A 24,420-nucleotide genomic window follows, 5' to 3' on the forward strand; every position below is an offset into this window, starting at 1 on the left:
TAGGTGCATGCATGAGAAAGAGAGAACCATTAACAGTAGAGAATAATAGAGAAAATTACTACAACTCAATGTGAATATAATCTTTTGAAATCTTTGCTACAACTGGAATAAAAAACTCAATAATTCTAACAGAATGTTCTTTTTAATAAAAACATATCTATTCAAACTAAAAGGTACTTCTAATCATTCAAAGTCTTATAATAAGCATAGAAAAAAACACATACTTAATAACAAGTAGTGAGCTTAGGCACAGTTTTACATAGATTGTTTTACTTTCAAGAAGTCAAGAGCTTCTAGGAGATCATTAAGATTAACGAGAAGTTAAATTTTTTAAGCACTTTCCCTCAACTTTGGCTAAATGTAACCACATTAAAATACTGACAAAGTCTACAATCATGAAGCAGAAATGTATAATGTAAATTTATTTTAATCCTTATCCGAAAATGATATTTAAATAAAGCTGTTACTATACCAGATTAAAAAATAAGGAGAACCAATGCTATTATACATGTTCTTGAGCTGGGAAATTTCTCCAGTAATGGAGTGATGTTCAGGAAATGATATTCAAAAATATAAATTCTTATACACTGGCTTTTTTCTGTTAAGCCTTTTTCAACTTCTTCAGTTAACAGCAATACTTCAAACATTTTCAATTATAAACTCTTAGCTTGCAATGTTTTGTTTTGTTTTCTCCTGTGTCTTGAAAATTTCTAAGTGCCATTAAATATATTATCTTCTGTTTCTTCTCAAAGAATTAATGTTCATAAAAGGATCATCGTCATCATCCTGAAATGATATATAAATGTTATATTAGGATTGTTCCACACATCACTGAAATAAAATAGAAGTTCTTGTGGGCAAAACAATATCAGTAAGAGTCATTTTCTTCCTTCACATGGGGTAGACTCTATTTTTCCATTTTCTTTACAAATGCAAAATACATAAATCCAATTAACTTCTTAGCAAGAATTAAAAATAAAAATTTCTCCTGCTATGTATATGTATGTCTATATATCTGCAATATATACCTATACATTTCCTTCAATTATTAACCTTAATAAGGCAAATGAAGTGTGGGTATGCTAGAAAAAAATATTTCTCAAGCCATTTATATATGGTTTTTGAATAGGTTTTTTTTTCATTTACATTACAGGTATATCTGCTATTCTGGAAATTCACAGCCAAAATATGATGAAGCCACATGGAGAAGAGCTACCTCAGAAATAGCTGTAATTCTTATTTACCATTACTCATTTAATGCTAGAAATAGCCTCTCAGACTGATGCAAAAAAACAGCCTAGCAAAGCAATCTTTCAAACAGTGTTTTTGAAAAAAGAAGTAGATGGAATATGTTAAGAGCTACCATGCTGCTGAGCTATAGATTATACACATAGTAAGAATAAACAGAAATATCAAATATTAACTAAGAATTCAGTGAAAGAGAATGAAAACTAACAAACCTCAGATAAGCACAGGTATATATTTTGATGAGGATAACATAAAATTTATTTTTATGTGTTCTGTAACTAAAATATTCAGAAGATAAAGCAAATTTGTTTAAAATTTTTTGATTTATGTTTCTTTTAAGACATTAATAAAAGAAACTATTACTTGATGTTAGGCTTTGTTGATGGTATTAACACACTCAAATGTTAGCTAAGTTAACTATCACTGGTGAGAAATGGATGCCTGGAGAAATACAAATTCACTTTCATTTATTGATTCATCTTCTGCTACTATAAAAGGCAGAACTTTTATGAACCAGAGATAAATCCAAGTTGAAGTCTAATCGAGAATTTGCTAATTGTTCTTTGCAGTCCACATAACTAGCATACAAATTTTTAACTATAACATATAAACCACATATATATCTATATGCTTTGGAATAAACAAACAAGCCAGTAACTGCTCGCTTCCCTCCTAGAAGTAATGTGTTAGTATTAATAGCAGATTGAGCTCTTGCTGCCATTTTTCTTCACAGCCTGAGTTGTGGTGAGCCCTCTCAAGCTGTTTAAAACCACAGGTGAGATTTAGGGAAGACAACAGCAGAAGTCGAAGCTCAAAATGCAAGGGGTAAGTCATGTGTTGCAACATCGATAAACCTTGAGGACACTGTGCTGTATCAAATAAGCCAGGCACAAAAAGACATATCCTGCATGATCCCACTTTTGTGGGGCACTTGAAAGAGTCAAATTCATAGAAAGAGAAAGTAGAATGATGGTTGCCAGGGGCTGGAGAAAGGCAGGAATGAAGATTTGTTTAAGGGGTATAGAGTTTCAGTTTTGTAAGATGCAAAAGTTCTGAAGATCTGATTTACAACAACATGGATATACTTAACACTACTGAACTTTACCCTTAAAAATGGCTAAGATCTATCCCAATTAGAATAGCCAATATTAAAAAGTCAAAAAGCAACAGATATTTTCACAAATGCAGTGAAAAGGGAACACTTAGACACTGTTGGTGGGAGTATAAATTAGTATAACCTTTATGGCGATCAGCATAGAGATTTCTCAAAGAACTAAAAGATCTACCATTTGATCCTGCAAACCCACTATTGGGTATCTACTCAGAGGAAAAGAAATCATTACATCAAAAAGACACCTGTACTTGTATGTTTATCACAGCACAATTCATAATTGCAAAGATGTGGAATCAACCTAAGTGTCCATCAACTGATGAGTAGATTAGGAAAATGTAATAATATATATATACCATGGAGTACTACTCAGCAATAAGAAACAATGAAATAATGTCTTTTGTAATCCTAGCACTCTGGGAGGCCGAGGCGAGCGGATTGTTTGAGCTCAGGAGTTCGAGACCAGCCTGAGCAAGAGCGAGACCCCGTCTCTACTAAAAATAGAAAGAAATTAATCGGACAACTAAAAATATATACAAAAAATTAGCCGGGCATGGTGGCACATGCCTGTAGTCCCAGCTACTCGGGAGGCTGAGGCAGGAGGGTCGCTTGAGCCCAGGAGTTTGAGGTTGCTGTGAGCTAGGATGACGCCACGGCACTCACTCTAGCCCGGGCAACACAGTGAGACTCTGTCTCAAAAAAAAAAAAAAAAAGAAATAATGTCTTTTGCAGCAACTTGGATGGAACTAGAGGCCATTATCCTAAGTGAAGTATCTTAGGAACAGAAAAATGCCACATGTTCTCATTTATAAGTGGGAGCTAAACTATGGCTACACAACAGCACACAGAGTGGTATAATGGACATTGGAGGGTGTCAGAGGGTGAGGGATGAAAAACTACCTATGGGGTACAGTGAACACTACTTGGGTGATGGGTTCACCCAGACTCTACCACTATGCAATATGTACATGCAAAGGAATTCAACTTGTACCTCCTGAATGTATTAAAATGAAAATATTTTTTAAATGGTTAAGATGGTTAAGTTTGTTTTTTTTTTTTTTGAGACAGAGTCTCACTTCTGTTGCCCTGGCTACAGTGAGTGCCATGGCATTAGCCTAGCTCACAGCAACCTCAAACTCCTGGGCTCAAGCGATCCTTCTGCTTTAGCCTGCCGAGTAGCTGGGACTACAGGCATGCGCCACCATGCCCGGCTAATTTTTTCTATATATTTTTAGTTGTCCGATTAATTTCTTTCTATTTTTAGTAGAGACGAGGTCTCGCTCTTGCTCAGGCTGGTTTCGAACTCCTGAGCTCAAACAATCCGCCCGTCTTGGCCTCCCAGAGAGCTAGGATTACAGGCGTGAGCCACCGTGCCCAGCCCAAGATGGTTAAGTTTTATGGTATGTGTTTTTACCACAATTAAAAATCTTTTAAAATAAAAAATAAACGAAGGGGGTGATGGGCCTAAGAGAAACAGCTTCAAGCAATTCAATAAAAACTAGCAAAGGCCCTTCAAATGGCAGCCACGGAGGAAAGGGAAAGGCCAGCACCCTACAGTCATGCAGCTTTAATTCAACTTAATTGAAACAACAAATGAAAAACGCAAGAGGCAAGTTCTGATTAGACCTCTTCCTATTCCTCCTCAGGCAAGCTAGGGAAGATCAGACGACCATCTTGGAGTTTCTTCCACACATCCTGCTAGATGGCATTTCAGTTGATGCCCAAATACCTCCACGACACGAAAATCACCACCATGTACCATCTCATATACGACACATGTAAAGCATAGAGTGAGTACTTAATAAATATTCCATTACAGTACTATTAAAAGCTCTTGGGATATCACTATCATTCCTCCAAATATGAATGGCAGAAGCTAAAAAAATATTCCGATCCTACTGTTAACCAGGCAAATTAGAGTTGAGTGAATACCATATTTGAAAAATTTGCAGGCCTTTTATATCTAAGATCATTATCTTGACAGGCACTCAACAGATGTTACTTGTTGACTCTTAACTTTAACTATAGTTCAAAGTAAGGTTATCAATGAACTATTTTTTAAAATAATTTTTAGCAACCAGCTTGTAGTCCCTATTTAAATTTTGCAAAGTTAAAAATTAATTGAAATTTAACAGTATTACTTTATTACCTCATCTGATTCAAAATCAACCCCTTTGGCTGTCTGGCTCTGAGACATGCGTTTGCTGGAGGACGTGCTTGACCACCTGGGGCAAAAAAAAAAAACAGACAATGAACTACAGGATCTATCAAATGTGCCTTTCTAGCTAAATTTTTCAATCTAGTAGCAGCCATGAATAACAATAACACACGATTCCCTTCAATCTACATTAGAGGCAGTAAAAACGTAATGGGGAGAAAAAGGGTTTGGGGCCAAGGTTTGAATTACAATTTTGCCATTTACTTATTACGTGGCTTTGGGCAAGTTATTTAGCTTCTCTTTGCCTCAATTTCCTCAACTGTAAAATGAGGATAATAGTCTTATAAAGATTAAATGTGTTAATATGCTTAAACACTTGGAACAGTGCCTGACATATATTAAGCAGTACAAAAATGATTATAGTTCTTTATTAAAATGTATCTACTACCAACTCTTCTGAAAATCGTGAGAACACTGAAATACTTTCCATTCAAATCTCAGTTAACAAGAAAATCATGATTCCTACTCCTATAAGGCTTGACTTGTAGTAAAGTCCTAATTCTTTATGATTATAGTAAGAATTTTAAGTCATCTTGGATCAGGAGCCAATAAACTTTGGCCAGCAGGCCAGATCTAGCCTGCCACCTGTGAGGTAAGCATGGTTTTCACATTCTGAAATGGTTACATTTTAAATGGTTATTCAAGTACCTACCTATATAGTATCCTCAATTTTGCCTCTTGGCCTGCAAAGCCTAAAATATTAGGTCATTAAATACGAAATGTCCCATTCTGAATAAAAGTTTAGTTTATTATATCTCAAACAAGAAGCAGTACAATTAATCTAAGTATATGCTTAAACTACTGACACAGTTTTGCCATCTTAATGGTAGCTTGTTCATGCCAACAGCAAAGAAGCCTAGAGAGTGAGTGGCAATGAAATCGTGAAAGGCATTTTCCTCAGCTTGTTGAAAATTGAATATTTTTTCTTGCAAGAAGTGGTCCAAAGCCTGGAAGAAGTTGTAGTCAATTGGCATAAGGTCTAGTGAATATGGTGGATGACAGAGAGTTTCCAAGTCCAGCTTCTGTAGTTTGAGCAGCACCGTTTTTGCAACATGTGGTCTTGTAAGAGAATTGACCAATCTCAGCTGCTTTATAGCAAGTGTCCTCATCATTTCGTCCAGCTGGTTGCAGGAGACATCTGCTGTAATCAACTCACCATGTTTCATGAAGCTGTAGTGGATAATATCAGCGCTGGACCACCAGACACCATTAGCTTTTTTTAATGAATATTCGGTTTTGGACTGTGTTTTGGCACTTCATCTTTATCCAACCATTGTGCCAAAGGCTTGTGATTGTCAAAAGAATCCATTTTTCATCACACGTAACAATACAGTGTAGAAACGGTTCACCTTTATGTTGTAACAGCAAACAGGCAAACTTCGAGATCATTTCTCTTCTGGTGCTCGTTTAATTCATGTGGTACTCATCTATCCAGCTTCTTTACCTTGCTCGTTTGTTTCAAATGGTCCAATATTGTTGGAAAGTAATGACAAACTTTGCTGCTGATTCACGTGTAGGCTGAGATGGATTCACTTCCACTATTGCTTTCGGCTCATCATTATCCACCTTGGTCTCAGGTCACCCATGTGGCTCATTTTCAAGATTAAAAACACCAGAATGAACTTTTCAAACCATCAAAGTCCTGTGCATTCATTAGCCACATCCTTCCCAAGCACTTCATTGATATTTCAAGCTGTCTACATTGCATTGGTTCCGTGATGGAACTCATATTCAAAAGTAACACGAATTTTTGACTTATCCATGGTTTCATAAAAATTGCTGTTAAAAAAAATTTGAAAGACAATCACAAGCCAAAACGTGTTTAAAAAAATGAGGAAGTGCATTCACAATAAAAAAAAAAAAAAAAAGAAGAAGAAATGTCAAAGTGAAATGTCAGAGCTATCAACTGTAAAACTTAGTACTTAAGGAAATCGGACATTCCATACTTAATAACCTAGTATTTACTGTGTAGCCCTTTAAGAAAAAGTTTGCTGACCCCTGTTTTAAATAAAAACAGTGTTTGTGAATTCTTATATAATTCACAATTTTATTAACATGTTTTCAGATGTTATTATAGCAAAAAAAAAATACGTACAAAAGTCTTGTCTAGACAAATAAGAGAATCAAGGGATCTTGTGTCAGAAGTAAACAGCAAAATTCACAGGTCCTCACACACAAAAGTAAAGGACAGGAGGATTTCTCAGGCAAACCTGAAGAGCAACTAAGGTTCAGGGGCAGAGAATCAGCAAATTTATCAAGGTCCACCCCTACATGGCAGAGCTTAAATACTTTAAATCTGCGGTCCCCAACCCCCGGGCCATGGACTGGTACCAGTCTGTGGCCTGTTAGGGACCAGACCGCAGAGCTCCGCCAGCCTCCCCCCTGTCCCCCCCAATGGAAAAATTGTCTTTCACAATACTTAGGAACTAGGGGGCCACACAGCAGGAGGTGAGCTAGCAAGTGAAGGTTCATCTATATTTATAGCCTGTCCCCATTGCTTGAATCACCACCTGAGCTCTGCCTCACCAACCCCCACCCCCTGACCCCCATCCGTGGAAAAAATTGTCTTCCAAGAAACAGATCCCTAGTACCAAAAAGGTTGGGGACTGCTGCTTTAAATTATAAATGAAATACCATACACACTCCGCAATTACTAAAAAATTCTGCAAAAATAATCTAAATTGTCATTCAGTTGCTGTCATTAGAAACACAAGTCTGCAAGGCTGATTTCAGATTTGTTTCTAAAATGTCCATTTCTAAATAGCCTCTCCAAATTTAAATGATTCTTATTGCTTGCACAATAGTTTGAGAGCTTAATTGCCATGTCAAGAAGCAACAACAGAGATGAGTTTGGGAGAATGCCTGGCTTGTGTGACTAATTGGGTGACCTTAGGTAAGTTACTTAGCCCACTGTACCTCACTTTCTTCACCTGTAAAACGGGGGGGTAGAGTTAAGATTATTTCTATCCCCTGGGGTTTTCACGAGCATCACACAAGCTAATTCATACGTAAAGTGCTCAGAACAGTGCCTAGCACATAGGAAGTGCTAAACAACTGTCAGTTATTATTACTACCTCATGTCTAAATAAGAAGTCAATAGACATTTATATTGCTGAAAAGTAAACAACCCAAAATGATAACAAAATATTTTTCTTTAATATCCTTAAACATATGTCAAACTACTAAAATAGTATTTTTCATTAATTCCTTGATCCACTCCTGAAAAAAATCCCAGAAAGCTAGACCAGATTTGTTTGCTTGTGCTTTAATTTACAAAGGCAAGAACAACCAAAAAGGACCTAGAAAGGGGCTTTCACTTCCTTCCACAATCTAAGGTATCCTGATATTCTTCCAATAAATCTCCTTTTCCCTAAGCAAATTTGCCTTAGGTTTCTGGCAGCTGGAACCAAAGGAGTCCTGTTTAATACACATAAATGAGCCTGAAAAATTCAAGTAAATCTTCATGAGCTAAAAGAACTCCCTCAGCTATCTACCACAAAATATATAAATCTATTTGCACCTGTGCCCATCTTGCTATTTTTTACTTCTCCTATAAAGGCCAGTATGGGCTTATGCAACTCTATATTCTACTGGATTTTTCTCATATCTTTCTTGTTGCTTTTTCTACTTTACCCAAGCTTTAAAGGCTGTAACTCCAGGATAGGAACACAAGTCTCTGCTCTCTCTGCCTTCTCTTTCAAGGTCATCCCACCCACCCCAATGGCTTTATGTACCATCTGTGTGCCATCTAAGCGGTAAATCTAGGTATCATTCCTAACCCCTCAGCGGAGCTCCAGACTCATATTTCCCATCACCTATAACCTCCCTTCATGTATGTTTCATAGGCATCTCAAACTTTTCACATCTAAAGCAGAGCTTTTGATTATCTGCCTATCATCCCCTATAAACATCTGTTCCTTTCCTCTTTTATGCCCTTCTCAATGTATGGCACAATCTAAATGCTCAAGCAAAAAACCTGATAATCAATCTGGATTCCTTATTCTCCCTTACTCCAAATAATTCAATCCAGCCTCAAGTTTTGTTATGTCTATTTTCAAAATATATCCCCAAACCATCTATTCTCTCCATTTCCCCTGCCACCAGCCTGTACAAGTCTCCATCATCTCTTAGCTGGACTCTGCTACAGCACCCTGTTTTCAGCTCAGCCTGTTTGCACTCCCACGTCCTTCTGCAACCACAAGGGTCCTTTATAAATGTAAGTCAGACATCACTGCTTCTCTCAAAATCCTTTCCTGATTTCCCAATGCATTTATAATATATACAATATATTATAAATACATTATATTTAAAATATATATTATATATAATATATATTATATTTATATATTATATATGTACAATATATTATAAATGCATTGGGAAGTCACCATGCTCACCTGATCCTGCAGCACGATTTACTCCTGCCTCTCCTTTCTATTCTTATGTCAAACCACCTCCTTTTCCACTGTTTCTTCTTCAAGAGACGTTGCATGTGCTTTTCCCACTCCTTTTTGCAAAGCTAAGTCTCTCTTTTTAAAATTTCAGCTTAAATATAGCCTCCTCAGAGGCTTTCCCTGACCCCTTCAAAGTGGATGTCTGTGTCCTGTGCCATTGCTTGTTCTTGCTGCACCCAGATCATCTCCTTGAATGCATTCTAACACATCCGCTAGGACTATACTTTCCAGGATCATTTCTATAGTTCGTTTCTAACACATTTGGTGAGCACCAGCTCAAACACTACCTACTTTCTTTGTAAAACCCTTGATGACCTATTGCAGAAAGACATTGGCACTTCCTTTAGATTGCATTACCCCTGAATAAAATTTATCTTGGTGGATTAGTAGTGCCCTGTAATTAGCATAGCACTTTAGTGTAAATTCCTTGAAGGGATATTTCTTTCATCTTTCTAGCATATGTTTAAGTATCTAATAAGTGAATGTGGGACTATATTTACCAACTTTTCCAATATTGGCCCTTAATTCACATAAAGCATATATTCTCAAAGGGGTAACATCATAGCCAGGGAACAAAAATTGGTTCCAGGGGTTGGGGGTGGGGTAAAAAATGGTATTACAATGGTTTTTAGCCCTCTCAAGCTCAACCTTACCCAACATAATTTCACTCTTTAGTATTTAATTTGTCTTGTTAGGGAGAAATTTAATTAAATCTAAATTATTTTTTCTCCTTAAGTAATGAAGAAATGGTTAAGAAAGATCATGAGAAAAAAGCTTGAGGAACACTGATGTAAATCTCCCTCAATCTCCCTCTGCCCTCCACTGCTCCTGTTCATGTCATAATCTCAGCTGCGATCATTACTTTCTACCCTACTAAGCCAAATAATTCCCATCTTTGAAACTTCAAGTAAATTTTACTCCCTTGGTGAAGCTTTTTCTTCTTCCATAGCCCACACTAACCCACGCTTCCTGTTCCTTTTTCCACCTGCCAAAAAGCACTCATATTTATGGGTCTGTATCATAAAACTTCACACATAATTATGTACTGACTCAATCATTCTTTAAAGAATTCAAAAATGTGTTCATTTTTCTTTTCCACTAAATTTAAGTTGCTCAAAGGCAGAAACCACATTAAACATTTATGTGCCCCATCAGACATAATACTCAAACAGAAAATAAGTATAAAACAGGCTTTTTCTTAAGTAGAAATTCTCATTAATTGAGCTTTAGTTAGTAGTATTCACCCAAAATGTTAACACATAAAAGAAAATGGTAACAGTGAATCAAGTTAAGCTTAACAGCAACAGGCAAAAAGCAAGGAGAAGAGCATGTAAATACTCTGAAGGCAGTATGGGTCTACATGATTCTCTTTTTAGTGTTTAGCACAGCACCATGTGTAACTAAGTACACAAAAATATGATAATGGGGAGGCAAGTGCAACATACATAACCTAAACATCTGTACCCCCATAATATGCTGAAATAAAAAAAAAATATATGATAACGACAAAAAGCTGAAATCACATGTTAACATAATACAAAATTATTTTCTATTAATTGGAGAGAATAATGTTCCATTAGGAAAATCACTGGGTAATGAAGATAAAAGGAAATGAAATATAGGTTATTTAAATTTTCACTGAAAATACTTGTAATAATGCTACATCAACTCTACAAACTAGCCCTTGGTCTGTTTTCACTCCTCTATATACTTTACTGCTAAAAATAAGTCTGTTAAATTTCAGTGGCATAGAAAAATGTGTAACTACAGAATTCTGGATAATTTTAATTTTTTTCAGATGTTTCTTTCTATAGGAAGTTCGTGCACCTACCTTTGATCTGTCTTTGAAGTGGTAGGAAAAATGTCATCTTCTTCCACATCTGATTCATCCACCTCAATCACCTAAGGTCAGGGGTGGGGCACAAAGCAACAAATAGTTTTTGTGGGAATGGAACACCCAAATAAAAATGGATTAAATGATTGAATCTCAAAGTGTTTTTTAACATACAAAAAAGCCAAAAAAAAGGATGTAGAAACAAAGTCAGCAGCAACTATTATATTAAAACTGAAGCTCAGCCTGAGCTCCATCCAATGTCTCTCTTCATTCATAAATGCTATTCTCTATTACATGTCTTAGCACACTTCTCTCCTGGCCATCTCTGGAGCGTGGTACCTAAAGGAACACACAGATTGGTGAATGACTCCCATGTGCAGACCATGCCTGTGATTTTCTTCTTAAGTTCTGATTGGTCATCAGACCATCAGTGTTCCACCTCCAACTTTAAATGAGGTATCAGAATGTGTGAGACATACCGGATATCTTTCTATTTATCCCTGTTAAATATTGTTCGTTAGTGTTAAGACTCTATAAAGATATTTCTGATTCTTGATTCTATCATTCAAAATACTAACTATTCCTCTACATTTGTGTTATCTTGACACTTGATATGCACATTTCCTAAGTCTTCATCTAACTGAAGTGCAGATGACGATGAAGCCAAGGACAAAACACTGAACAAACAGCACCTTGGGGCCAAGGATGCTGTTAGACATCTCACAATGCACAGGACAGTCCTTCACAACAAAGAATTATCTGGTCCAAAATACCAATAATGCCACTATTGAGAAACCCTGATAGAGAGGGAATTGTATTGGCTTGGGAGTTAAAACACATGGGTTTTGAAAGTAAGGTAATAGGAGAGTCAAGCCTATACCAGACTCTTTTTAGAATCCAAAGGAAGGACAGAAGGCCTATGTTAAATCTAGAGCAGAACACAGAGATCTTTAGACTCCAACCTTTCAGTCTGTCTTGAGTCTAGCATCAGACATTAAGGCACAAGCCAGTATTATGAGAATGTAAGTAACAAAACGAACTCAGGTATAACTAAAACCTCCTATAGGCACTGAACTCACCCTCAATATTAGCATTCCATGCATGGGCCCTTTTGGTTCAACACTGTTATCCTTAAAAATATTACCGCATATTTAACAATTATGGATTTCTAATAATGTGAATCATTATTTTTAAAAAGAGAGAAAAACAAAACAAAACAAAAAACCAAATCCTAGAAACCCTGAGTAAAAATAACTGCTAAAGCCTCCCTCAGCCTCCACTATGGCAAGCGGTAGCGGTAGCAGTGTGGGGAGGTGGGGAGGGGGGTCCGCAGAGGTGATCCTGAATGCCATTCTGCTCGAGAATTCAAGAATTTTGAATACTGGCTTAGATATGGAAACTTGGTCTATTTGTGTATGGCTCTGTGAACAAGAAATTAACCCAGAAGCTTTATCATCGGTTATTAAGGAGCTTCACAAGGCTACTGAAGTACTAAAGGCTACTGAAAATATGACAAGCTGACTTTCTGGAGAAATTCTGATGAGATATGCCAAGCTCTGCAAGAGGATTTGAAGACTGCTTTGTAGTCAAGAATGTACAATGAAATTACTGCATGCATCAGTGTAGAAAAATTTTCCTTTTTAAAAGAATTATAAAACCATAGCTTTATAAATTAGTGGAAAGTGGGTTACAGAGAGAACTATCAAATGTGTTTACATTGCATCTTACTCACTTATTTTTAACAGCTATAATGCTTTGGCATTATGTTCATATTTATGTATTCCTTATTTATAGCTCTGATAGCTTTAATTTTCTAAGCAATCTATCAGATGTGCACATCTGCTGTGCCTGGTTGAAGTATAGTGGAACCCATTGGTAGTCATGTGTAGCAGTTATGACTTGTTGACATTTCCATTATAAAGTTTAATTTTGAATTGTTTATGCATAAAAACTGTGGATTTATGTTGTATTGGGATGGAAGCTGACAGGATTTCAGCTACCATTTGTGAATTTTTATTTAGATTCATTATGTATATCAGAATCTTGTTTTTTTAAAAATAAGAGCATGGAAAACATTTCTAGTAATCTGCTCTTTAACAAAGAATATTCAGCTTTTTAAACACTTTATTGGGCAGTTAATAATGTGAACCAGATCATTTTTGTATTGATTGAAAAGTAAAACATTTAGAAACTTAGATTTTTAAAGGAAATGACAGTGCTTAGCTTAGTATTATTTATAGTTTGAATAATTTAAATCTAATGAAAATGTTAGTTGAGAATTTTTTTAAGTTTTATACCTTATAAATGAAGGCCTACAAAAATAATGTATAAAATGAAACATAGCCAACATGCAAAACTCCTGTTTACTTTTATTACATAAAAGTAATTTGAGTGCTTACCTAATAAACCTTGAGTGGTTATTTAATAAATCACTAGATAGGTAGCATGTTTCAACAGATATTGAATATTTTCTGAAGAAATAAGGATTTCCAGTTATTAAACAAAAACTAATCTAAAGTTCTAAATTAGGAATTATAAGTATGGCTTTTTGAAATCATTTTGTGTGTCATTATTTTTACCCTTAAAGCTTTAACTCATCAAAGTGATGATTCAAAGATAAATTTTAGAAAATTTAAGATAATATTGATTCTGTTCCTATAACAGAATCTCAATGAAATTTTTTTGGCAAGACTATGGATTTAATGATTTTATTGTTTCTTAAATTTTAGATTTTGTTAGATACCATTTAAACGATGGTATAAGCATTCACTCTTTAGTAGCATGTTTTGTTTTTCAGACAAGCTGAAGTGGTTTTAATAAGACTGAGTAATATTGAAATAAAACCTTCTCTGCTATTTTTAAAAATCTAGGCTTTTGACCATTTTGACTTTTTAAATGCATGCCATTTTGCCAAGTGCACTGCCAGGTCTATTATTGGCAGAACAAGTTGAGAGATAAATAAGAATTTATGATATTTGATATTTTTTGATATATTTGATAATAAACACTGCAAATACACCATGTTGTTATTTATAAAATCATAAAGACAACACATTTGTTAACCTCCAAAATTTGTATATACTTCTAGGCCATAAGAGTTGATAGTTTTATTTATGATTTTGTAGATTAGATTAAGTTATTCATGTATGAAACAAAGCATGAAAATACACTGAGAAGGGAATATGTTTACAGAGGACTTCTTTAATGTGTCATATTTCTTAAAAGTAAACATGTATTTTTAATGCATACTTAAGTAATGTTTAAGAAGCCAAACAAAATAATGATACAATGCAGTTTTGCGCTTGTTCTCAGTGACAATAATGAAACCATTTTGGTGATACTGGCATGTTCAAAGAAAAAAGATAACCGGTAAAGTTCTCTCCAGTGTGAATATTCCATAATTTTTCTTCCTTCATTTACTTTGTAAAACAAAGAGTTGACAACTCATAATTTAGGAAAACATAAATTACTAAAACACAACTATAAAACTTTTTTTCTTACCTCTGAATAATGCTTAGTAGCAACATTTCGGGAGGGCTGCTGTCTTGTAGATTTAAAGACTAGAATGAAAAAGACGAAACGTGTTATTTTTAAAATAACTTAGAAAGACTTGCACATTTCTTTAGCTGAAGGTTTTCTAAGTCCTATCTGCAAAACCTATGATGACTAATTATAAAACCATTTATATTTTTTAAAATCTAAAGGGAGGTGAAATTGTATGTTCAAATAACTCAATGCTTAGCTGTCAGTCTCATGACTTCCCAGCTTGTTCAAATATAGTTAATAAGCAGTGCTCATAAATACACCCACACTAAAACTATTTTATAGAAAGATGTCTCAAAGATAAACTCTGATCACCTAACCAACTGAACTACAAATACACTGAAAGTAAGCCTCCTAATCCCTTCCTTCTTTGTAGTCAGGATACCCTTCCCTGTGGCTGTATTAGGAGCCATGTGGTTCCAGAGGAGCTTTCTCATTCTTGTCTACCTTGGCAGCCATACTGACTACCTAAGAAATACACCAGAGGAGAATTCTACAAAACAGCGTATCTTTTATTCCATGATAAAAGTTCCTTTGAATCTATACTTTTTGTGCTTTATAAACTTAGATACTTGAAATTTAACTAATCCTTTATCTTTCTCCTTCTTTTTCCTTGAGATCAAAACCTATAATAAACTTCAAACACCTAATTGAGGTTTATTTTCTCCTTAGCCTTACCAGTTTGCTAGTATCAAAAAAAAAATCTCCTCCAAGTTGACCCACAAACTAAATAACAGGGGAAAGAAAGAAAAAGAAAGAAAAAGAAAAAGAAAGAAAAAGAAAGAAAAAGAAAGAGAAAGAAAAAGAAAGAAAGAAAAAGAAAGAAAAAGAAAGAAAGAAAGAAAGAAAGAAAGAAAGAAAGAAAAGAAAAGAAAAGAGGATTTTAAAAAGAAGAACACTCAAATAATTCCACAAAGTTCAAAATTCTCCAAGTCGGAAAATATCAGGAATCTTTCTACCCAGCCTAAGTTTTATTATTTGCTCATGTTTCCTATTCCAGGTCCCATCCCCAATCTTATGATATCTGAGCGGAGAGATGAGGGGCAGAAGCAGAGCAGAGTTCTTATCTGCTTTACTCAATGACTGCTCTCACATCCCACTCTACCCAAAAGGCAAGACAGGGCAACTGAATAAAAGTCAGTGATCATAACGCTTTGAAAGACTATTTCTGCTCAATATTTATTCACTGACTCCTCAAACTCTGGAGATTCTTGAAAATAAGACACCTTTCATTTTATCCCCAGTAGATAGCAAAAGGTGAATAAATATCTGTGAAATAAATGAACTTTATCAGAAAAATAAGCACCATGTTTTGTTAGGAAGGCAACATAGTGTGATGATTAAGAGCTCTGGTTTTAGAGTTGACTCATTTTGACTTAGTAGTTTGACTATGGCCAAGTTCATTGGCTTCTTTAAATCTCAATTTCCTCACCTGTAACATAGTGTTAATATTAATACCAAAATACTTCATGCAAATAACTGTTGACAGAATAAGAGGTAGTTAATATAAATAACTTTGGCAAGTGCCTAGCAGGTAGAAAGCATTCAAAATTATGTGGCTATTATTAGTAGTAAATGTAGTAGCAGCAGTGGTACTCATAGTGGTAAATTAAACGTGAAGGTAGTGGCTTCAGAGCTATCTTTTATTCACTTAGTCACCGTCCTTTACTGACTAACTTCAGTGGAAAAATCTGGGCTGTCAATTCTTATATATGTGTAATTTCTACCTTTCTCAGTAAAATTTCAGTACAACAATACATCTCCATACTCCATGGAGCTTGTTATAATAGAATTTGACTTTTATTTATTTCTTCACTCCTCCATTTATAATAGGGATCTAGAATTTATAGTCTAATTTGTTGCTTCTGTCCCAAAGTGATGGCAAGTATAGTTAGTACCCCATGGTTATTTTGCCAGAGGCTTACAAAACTTCAAATCTAACCTGATAAAAATGTTTCACAAATTCACATTAAAAAGTCAGTTCATTTTTTTTTTTAAAGGCCCAACACTGGAAGTAATCAGTTAAATTAGCAAAACCGTTAGATCAAATCAGTTAAAGACACATTTAGACCAGTGATTTATATAACATACATCTTCATAAACTTATTGCAGAACACTGCCACTGATAGTACTAGCAGCAAGCATCTACTGAATTTGTACTAGGTGCTATGATAAGTACTGCATATACTTAAGCTCATTTAATATAACTACTCTGTGAAGTCAGTACGACATCTCCTATTTTATAGCTAAGGAATAACAACAGTCTACATTTATTGGGGGCTTAATATGCATAGAGTCTGTGCGAGGTACTTCAAATGCATTTTCTCATTAATCCTCATAATAACCCAAAGAGGTAGATACAATCAGTCATTACTCAATCTTACAAATGAGAACACTGAAACTTAAAGATGTAAAACGTCACTAATCTGATGGAGGACAAATAGGCAGTAAATCAAAGGAAACAGGATTCAAACCAAGATTTTTCTGACTTTGGAACTATGCTCTTAACCTTTACGCTATATAATCTCTAAGTAATTTGTATTCAGTCCGTTCTCAGGTATTGAAATTTAATGAGCACCTACTATGTGCCAAGCACTGTGGATACAATGATGAATAAGAATGACGCAGACCCCATTCTCATGGCCCCTACAGTGCAAGGGTGCTGAGCCAGTAAGTGAAGAACTGGCTGACAGACAAAACCAGGCCTGACTCCAGAGCCAGGGTTCTTAACCACAATGCTATGCTGCAAAAGGTATCACAGCAAGATTTTTGCCTGGAACATAATTCAGGAAATCTTAAGTTTTATATTAATTTGGCTTACATGGCCTCTTCACAGACGAATATTATTATTTTTAAAAAATTTAGTTAATTTGTAAAACTTTTAAAGCACCATAACTGGTCTCTATAGTCTTTCTACACCAATAGAAGCTTTATAACACGCTATTAATGGGTAACAGAGCAGCAGTCACTAAGGAGTGTCTTTGAAAGTCTCATTGGCACAGTGGTTCCAACGGAAGCTGATGTTGCAAAGTAAAAAAAAAAAAATGCTCATAAAAACCTGTATGAGATATAGAGTCCTAGATGCAAAAGAGGCAGCCACACATGTGTTTTAAAAAAAGAAAATAAGGATAAAACCTCTGTATCTGTTCACTGTAGGCTCCAGACAAACACTTCTGCTGACTACCCAAAATGCTACCTCAAATATTTAAAAAACAAAAAAATCCAAACAATTTCTTAATGCCATTGAAGAGATGATCACATAGTGAAGAATTACCAGGCCAAAACTGAAGAAAAGCTAGACTCACAGAGGCAAGCAGAGTCCTTTCCCTGAGTTCACCTTCAATCTGGGAAAATGTGAACACTAATTTTGAGAGTCCAGGAGGGGAGGGGTGAGATACTATAAACCAAGACTTGCCCCAGGTGGGAATCCTGATGCATTTCCCCTTTTGCTTAGGATAGGATCCCAATGGTTAAAGAGAGAAGCAGAAGTAAACAGGATTTCATAAGCACATATCACCTGACTGGTGCAAATAACCACCAGATTATAAATTTAGTTCAAAGCAGTCTAAGACTTGTGGTGCCCTACGAGCTTGGAGAAGCAAAGATGAATGTTCTCTGGAGGAAGACAGCTTCATCCGAGGTGTCAAATTATTGCTACTGATAATTTTCGAGGGATAACAGATAACAAAGCATGGAACGAAATAAGTCACCATAAATAAGAACCAACAGAAACAGAAATTAGAGACAAAAGAAAGAGGCCAAAGACATTCACACACTAGGTTATTAGACACAAAATACAAGACAAATATCCTTACTATGCACACACAAAAAATTAAAGACAGACCTAAAAATATCTGCAGGGAATTTTTAAAAACTATTACAAGTGATAAAACATATTTAAAAAGAACCAAATAGAATTTCTATACCACTCCCCAACAAACAATAAAAATTAAAAATTCAAAGGACAGTTGAAAAGAATAGATGAGTGGATTGGACGACTGATCAGAAGTAATTACTTACACTGTAGCACAGGAAGAGAAAACAACAGAAAATACAAGAGAAGTTATGAGTCATGGGAGGATAGAGTAAAAAAGTCTTGTATTTATTTCACTGAAGACCCAGAAGGAAGGAGAAAAAGAATAGTACAGACATCATATCTGAAGGATAATAGCTAAGGATTTTCTAGGAATGCTAAAAGATACCAATTCACAGATTCGTGAAGCCCAATAAATCCTAAGGAGGATAACAAAGAATACCATATTTCAATTCATCATAGTGAAACTAAAGAACACCAAAGACAGCAAACTGAGGGAAGAATACTTAGGAAAGAAAAGCAGTAAGCTTAACTAGTATCTGATTTCTTAACAACAATGGAAACCCAAAGACTCACTTGAAGTGATTAATTCTACCCATGTGTCAAGGAAAGCTTCATATGAAACAATCAAGCCAGGACAAAAAAAGGCAGTTTGGGCTCAGGTAAAGGTGGGTAATCGACAACATCTATGACTTTGTCGGTTGCATGCTATCCAACTGTTGGTGGTTTAACATGGAAGTATTCATATTTTATTCACTCTCTTTTTCTATGTTTCTCTATTTCCTCATTTTTTATAACAGTAAGAATAACTAACATTCATTCATTCATTAATTTACTTTAACTCCATGTCCCCTCATTCACAACACAGACCAGGCACAGGGCTGGGGCTGAGGTGCATGTCGGGTAGGCTTACTCTGCCTCCTCCTTCTGTACAGTCAGTATAAGAACATAGCCTGTGGTAAGCACCAGGAGACTAATAACGCTAACATTTCATAAATGCTTACTGTGTACCAGGCTTTTTGCTCATTTAATCTTCAGAATAACCCAATACGGTAGAGATTATTATTCCCAACTTGTAAGTAAACAAACTAGAAGAGTGAGTGACTTGTCTCAAGTCACAAAGCTGCCATGTGTCAAACCCTAGCTGAAAAAGTGAGAAAACAATTAACCTCAAAGAATAGATAATATAAATAAAATACATGTGAATATATTCTAAATGCTAGGTAGAAAAAAAATCATCACCTATCTTAACATATACTTTTTTGTAATAAATATGACTAACAACTTAGGATAATCTCATAAACTGTAATATTAAAAATAGTTTAATAGATCCCCTTAAGTCAAAGCCAATTTTTAGACCACAGAACACACACAAATTAATTCCAAGACCTTAGCCATAATTTTTCTCAAGTGCAGCTCACCTGACTTGTCTTTATGGACAGAAGAGACTGACAGAAGCAGCACAGGGAAAGCAAGAAAACCGCACATTAACAGGCAGTTCCCCTCTCTTTCGACCATTGACAGTATAGTGACTGCCTGCCTCAAAGAGTGGTAACAATAAAATTTGTCTAAAAGTAAGGAATTACAAACATAATTTTTAAAGCTTACACATTTTAATAGCTCTGATGCATGGCAAAGATATTTTAAGGACTAATTTATCTGGTGATCCTAATTGCCCTTTTAAGTCTCCCAATGATGGCAACACAAATAAATGAGGGTTCCTAATGGGGATTACCTTGGTCCTCCTACGTTGGAATTGATAAATAACTTGCAGTCTATACTTACCATCTAAAATACACATATTCTTAGATGTTGACACAGTAGCCTTTGAACTCCTGCTGCGAGTAGTGGTCTCCAGACCAGTGCCTGCTGTTAGAATAATGAGCAATCAATATATAATCCTATCACAGTAGCTGTGGTGTTTTTTTTAAAACACAATACCAAAACGAAAGCTAAATAAAGTTATATAAAATAGTTTATTTATAAAAACCCAAAGATACATATGAGAAGAAACATTTAGAGTCTGAGCAATCAATTTTCAGAGACTATTCTTTTAGACTGTATTTGGTTCATATTTGTCCAATTAAAATTTAAGAAAAAATTTTGTAAATGTAAGGATAATGAAAATCATCATTAGAAGATGGGGATTTCTCTCCCTGGAAATTTTAAAATAAATTTCTATTCATTTTACCAGCATAAAAGTCCTGTGGATAAATATTTAATGGAAACAATTTTAAAATATCCCTGGAGATGGATTTATATAATGTGTCAGGAAGTCACTGGATCACCATTTTCTGTTTGTTTGAACTATTCACTGACAATAGTGTTACATTAAATACAATAATGAAAAATAATGTTAATGATTACTTTTAGAAATCAAATTGTCTGGGGGTAATGTTATTTTTTTTAAACAAATTTTATGACACCCACTTTATAAGCATGTGGGTATTTGTATCTTATGACAGCAACTAAAATAATAATTTTGATGGATCTGGAATTTTCCTCCTCCTGCCAATGGCCATTAGCTAGCCATTTTCCTTAACAACTCATATTTGCCTATCACCTTGACATATGAGTGTAAATATGACATTAAATGTACCCAGAAGGTACTGTGAGAGAACACAGTGAAGCTTTTAAAAAATATGTGTTAAGAACAATTAAAACCCTATGGGCATGTGGCCATTCATTTAAGTAAAAGGTACATGTCAGAACTACATTAAAGATTGTCTTCATGCATTATAAAAATAAATTTTAAAAAATTGTGTTTTAGGCTGGGCATGGTAGCTCACGCCTACAATCCCAGCACTTTGGATGGCCAAAGCGGAAGGATCACTTGAGGTCGGGAGTTCAAGACCAGGCTGAGTGAGATCCGATCTCTACAAAAAAACAGAAAAATTAGGCTATGATGGCACACACTTGTAGTCCCAGCTACTCAGGAGGCTGAGGCAGAAGGATCATTTGAGCCCAGAGTTTGAGGTTGCAGTGAGTTATGATCATGCCACTGTACTCTAGCTAGGGCGGCAAACTGAGACCGTGTCTCAAAAAAAAAAAATTGTGTTTTAGAATTAAAAACTCATTACTCAATTCTGACAAGATAAAATTCTGTGTTTCCCACTCAACTGCCAAGTCTGAATGTGCAAAAGACTGTACTCAGTGCTAACCTCTTCCTCTTTGAGACTCTCCTCTTGATGCTGAATTCTGCCCTCTTCCTCCTCTTCGACCTCGTCCTCGGCCTCTTCCTTTGTTGGCTGCTGCTGAGATGCTATCATCAGAGTCATTGGCCATCTGTTCTGCTAAATCTATACTCATAAGGTCATCAGCACTAAAGGCAGAAGCAGAGTCCTCTGACTGAGATCTGAGAGCTCTGGCCCTATTCATGGCCTGAGAGGGATAACAAGGAGAAAGTACACATACGGAGATAATGCAGCATCCTGAAAATCATTAATGTAGTCATTCAGCTAAATATTTAATGTTGTCAAATTGTCTATATTATTTTTCATTAATCATGCTATAAAAATATAAAGAACTTCCCCAACAATGAAATTTAATGTTTTTTAATACTTATTATTGTCAGATCAATTTATAATACTATAACATCTACAAAATGAGACTTTTTGAAAAGGTTTACTAAAAAAAATAAAATTTCACAGATTCAAAACTTTCAGAACTAGAATAAATACTGGCAATCATCCCTAATTTTAGCACATCGTTTATAAGAGATTGTCATCATTTAAGCTACTTTTTAGAATGGCTCTTAATAAATAACAAGAAAAAAAATTAGCTATTATCTCTGAAAGATAAAATGGGTGTTTTTCTTTTCTTTTTCATTCCTGAATTATTACAAGTTTATTAATACTTTTCCTATAATATTACTTTTGTAATCAGAATAACATGAATAATAATCTTATAAATATATAAGAATTAAATAGAATATATCAACAGGAAACCTAAGAAAGAATAAAAACCAATGTCACAGAAATCGGGGGAGGAGCCAAGATGGCGGATGAGACAAGCCGCCAGTCAGAAGGTCTCTGCAAAAAAGACGAATTTTAGAAGAAAGAGAAAAAAAATAAGTGAGCAGAGAAACATAGATCGGCTGAGGGTCAGAAGGAAGGGTGCCTGAAACTACAGGAGACTCCACGGGAAGACGCTGCGGAGGAGAATTGGAAGGAGAAAGGTGCCGAGAGGCTTGGAGACCAGCGACAAGGGTAGGTGGAGCGGTTAACTTCCCCCTCCCTTGCATCTCGGACTGCTGGTGGGCTCCTGAGCGGCTGGAGAGACCTGCCCACACCAGCCCAGAGACGGCTGCCGCCAGTGAGCAGTGGCCTCTTGCGGACTCAGCGCCGGGCTCCCAGCCCCTTCGGGGCACCTCCCCGGGCGCAGACCAAAGCCTAGAGGCAGACACCATAGTGCTCCATTCTCTCCTACCCCTTCCCTACCCGTGGGTGCCCAGAGAGACAATTTAGCCATCACACGGAGGCATCTCCAAGGAACGGGACCTTTCCTTTTGGGGCCGTACAGCAGACTGAGGGGTACTCAGACTGCGAGGTCCCTACCTGCCAGCCCTCCCAGGTGCTGCTTGCCTGGGGACTCCAGGAGAGTGGGGCAAATCCCGAGGTGGAGTGAAATCGGTCCAGCTTGGGCGCCCTGTAGGTGATTCAAGACCAGCACCTCTCCCCCTGGCAGGGTCAGGGATTGATCTCCAGGGTCCAGGGGTCAGGCCTGCAGACCAGACCCTGTACACCCAAGTCACGATCACACTGCCCTGGGGCACGGAGGAGAGATCTGTGAAAGAGCCTACTGAGGAGTATGTGCCTTCGGGGGCAGATCGGTGTGCCTGACCAGCAACCCTCCTCCTGGAAGAGGGCTGTGCACCCAGCTCAGGCTATGATCCTGGGTAGGGAGCCTCCAGCCCACGTCACAGCCAGGGGAGATCCATTGGCCTGAGGCCCCGCTTGCTGGCAGAGGCCTGGGAGAGGACACGGAGAGGGGAAGATTGGAGGGGAGCGAGACCTGCTCCAGAGTGTGGGTCTTGGACAACCCCACCCCCCAAGCCCAGACTTTCAGATGAGTGGAGCCATTTCAGCCCCTCCTGGCAGCTCTGCACAGAAACAAAGAGCAGAACTTTGACCCCTGCTAACAGCAGCTGTGGAGCCTGAGGGCAGGCTTATCCAACCAAGCCCCACCCAGACTCACTCCCGGTCCTGCCCCCACTGAGGTGGAGAATAAGAACAGCTCAGGTTATGATGCTGGGTAGGGGCCTCCCGGCCCATGTCACAGCCAGGGGCGATCCATCGGCCTGAGGTCCTGCTTGCTGGCAGAGTCCTGGGAGAGGCCACAGAGAGGGGGAGAGTGGAGGGGAGAGTGGAGGGGAACGAGACCTGCTCCAGAGTGCGGGTCTTGGACAGCCCCAGCCCCGAAGCCCAGACTTTCAGCTGAGTGGACCCATTCCAGCCCCTCCTGGCAGCTTTGCATAGAAACAAAGAGTAGACCTTTGAACCTGCTAGCAGCAGTTGTGGAGCCTGAGGGCAGGCTTGCCCAACCCAGCCCCACCCAGACGCCCTCCTCCCACTGAGGGGGAGAATAAGGACACACCTGGAAATCCCAGGGCCCCACTCACCACCCCAGGCACAAGAGGGCCTCTCCAGAGGAATAAGAGCTAGCTACAGGACCTAAAAACAGCACCGCAGCTCGCTCCTCGCTGCAAATGCCACCTACTGACACGGAGGTCATCCTGCACACCCTTTTACTGCATCTACTGATTCATCATAAAGGGTGTGGTCGAATCTCACCCACAAACACCACCTACTGGCTCAGAGACTAAACAGGGCATGTCATTTTCCAAACGAAAATTTAAAGGCAAGAAGGAACAACCGATCCAGATGGGAAGGAACCAGCAAAAGAACTCTGGAAGTATGAAGACTCAAATGGAAAGCACACACCCAAAGAGGAACAACAGCTCCCTAGCAATGGACATTAACCAAACTCAGAACACTAAAATGACAGAAGAAGAATTTCAAACATGGATTGCAAGAAAACTGAATGATATCCAAGAAAAAACAGATAACCAACACAAAGAAACCACAAAAAAAATTCAGGACTTGGAAGAAAAATTCACTAAAGAAATTGAAATATTAAAGAAAAATCAAACCGATCTCCTGGAAATAAAGGACTTATACAGGGAACTACAAAACACCG

The 24,420-nt window shown here is 37.0% G+C and overlaps 1 protein-coding gene across 1 annotated transcript in view; it reads right to left on the minus strand.

Annotated features, from left to right (window-relative positions):
- Positions 1-632: 632 nt before the first annotated feature.
- MRE11A (MRE11 meiotic recombination 11 homolog A (S. cerevisiae)) overlaps positions 633-24,420 on the minus strand; it is a 72,647-nt gene continuing 48,859 nt past the window's right edge. Inside the window, exons 14-19 of the mRNA XM_012660028.1 lie at positions 21,384-21,603; positions 20,008-20,091; positions 14,367-14,425; positions 10,863-10,933; positions 4,509-4,584; positions 633-786 (exon numbers count right to left, since the gene is read on the minus strand). Coding sequence (XP_012515482.1) covers positions 730-786; positions 4,509-4,584; positions 10,863-10,933; positions 14,367-14,425; positions 20,008-20,091; positions 21,384-21,603 — 567 coding nt within the window. The 3' untranslated portion in view covers positions 633-729. The remainder of the gene's footprint in view (positions 787-4,508; positions 4,585-10,862; positions 10,934-14,366; positions 14,426-20,007; positions 20,092-21,383; positions 21,604-24,420) is intronic.

The sequence above is a fragment of the Propithecus coquereli genome, unplaced genomic scaffold, assembly GCF_000956105.1.
Source record: "Propithecus coquereli isolate 6110/MARCELLA unplaced genomic scaffold, Pcoq_1.0 Scaffold65, whole genome shotgun sequence".
NCBI classification, from domain to species: domain Eukaryota; kingdom Metazoa; phylum Chordata; class Mammalia; order Primates; family Indriidae; genus Propithecus; species Propithecus coquereli.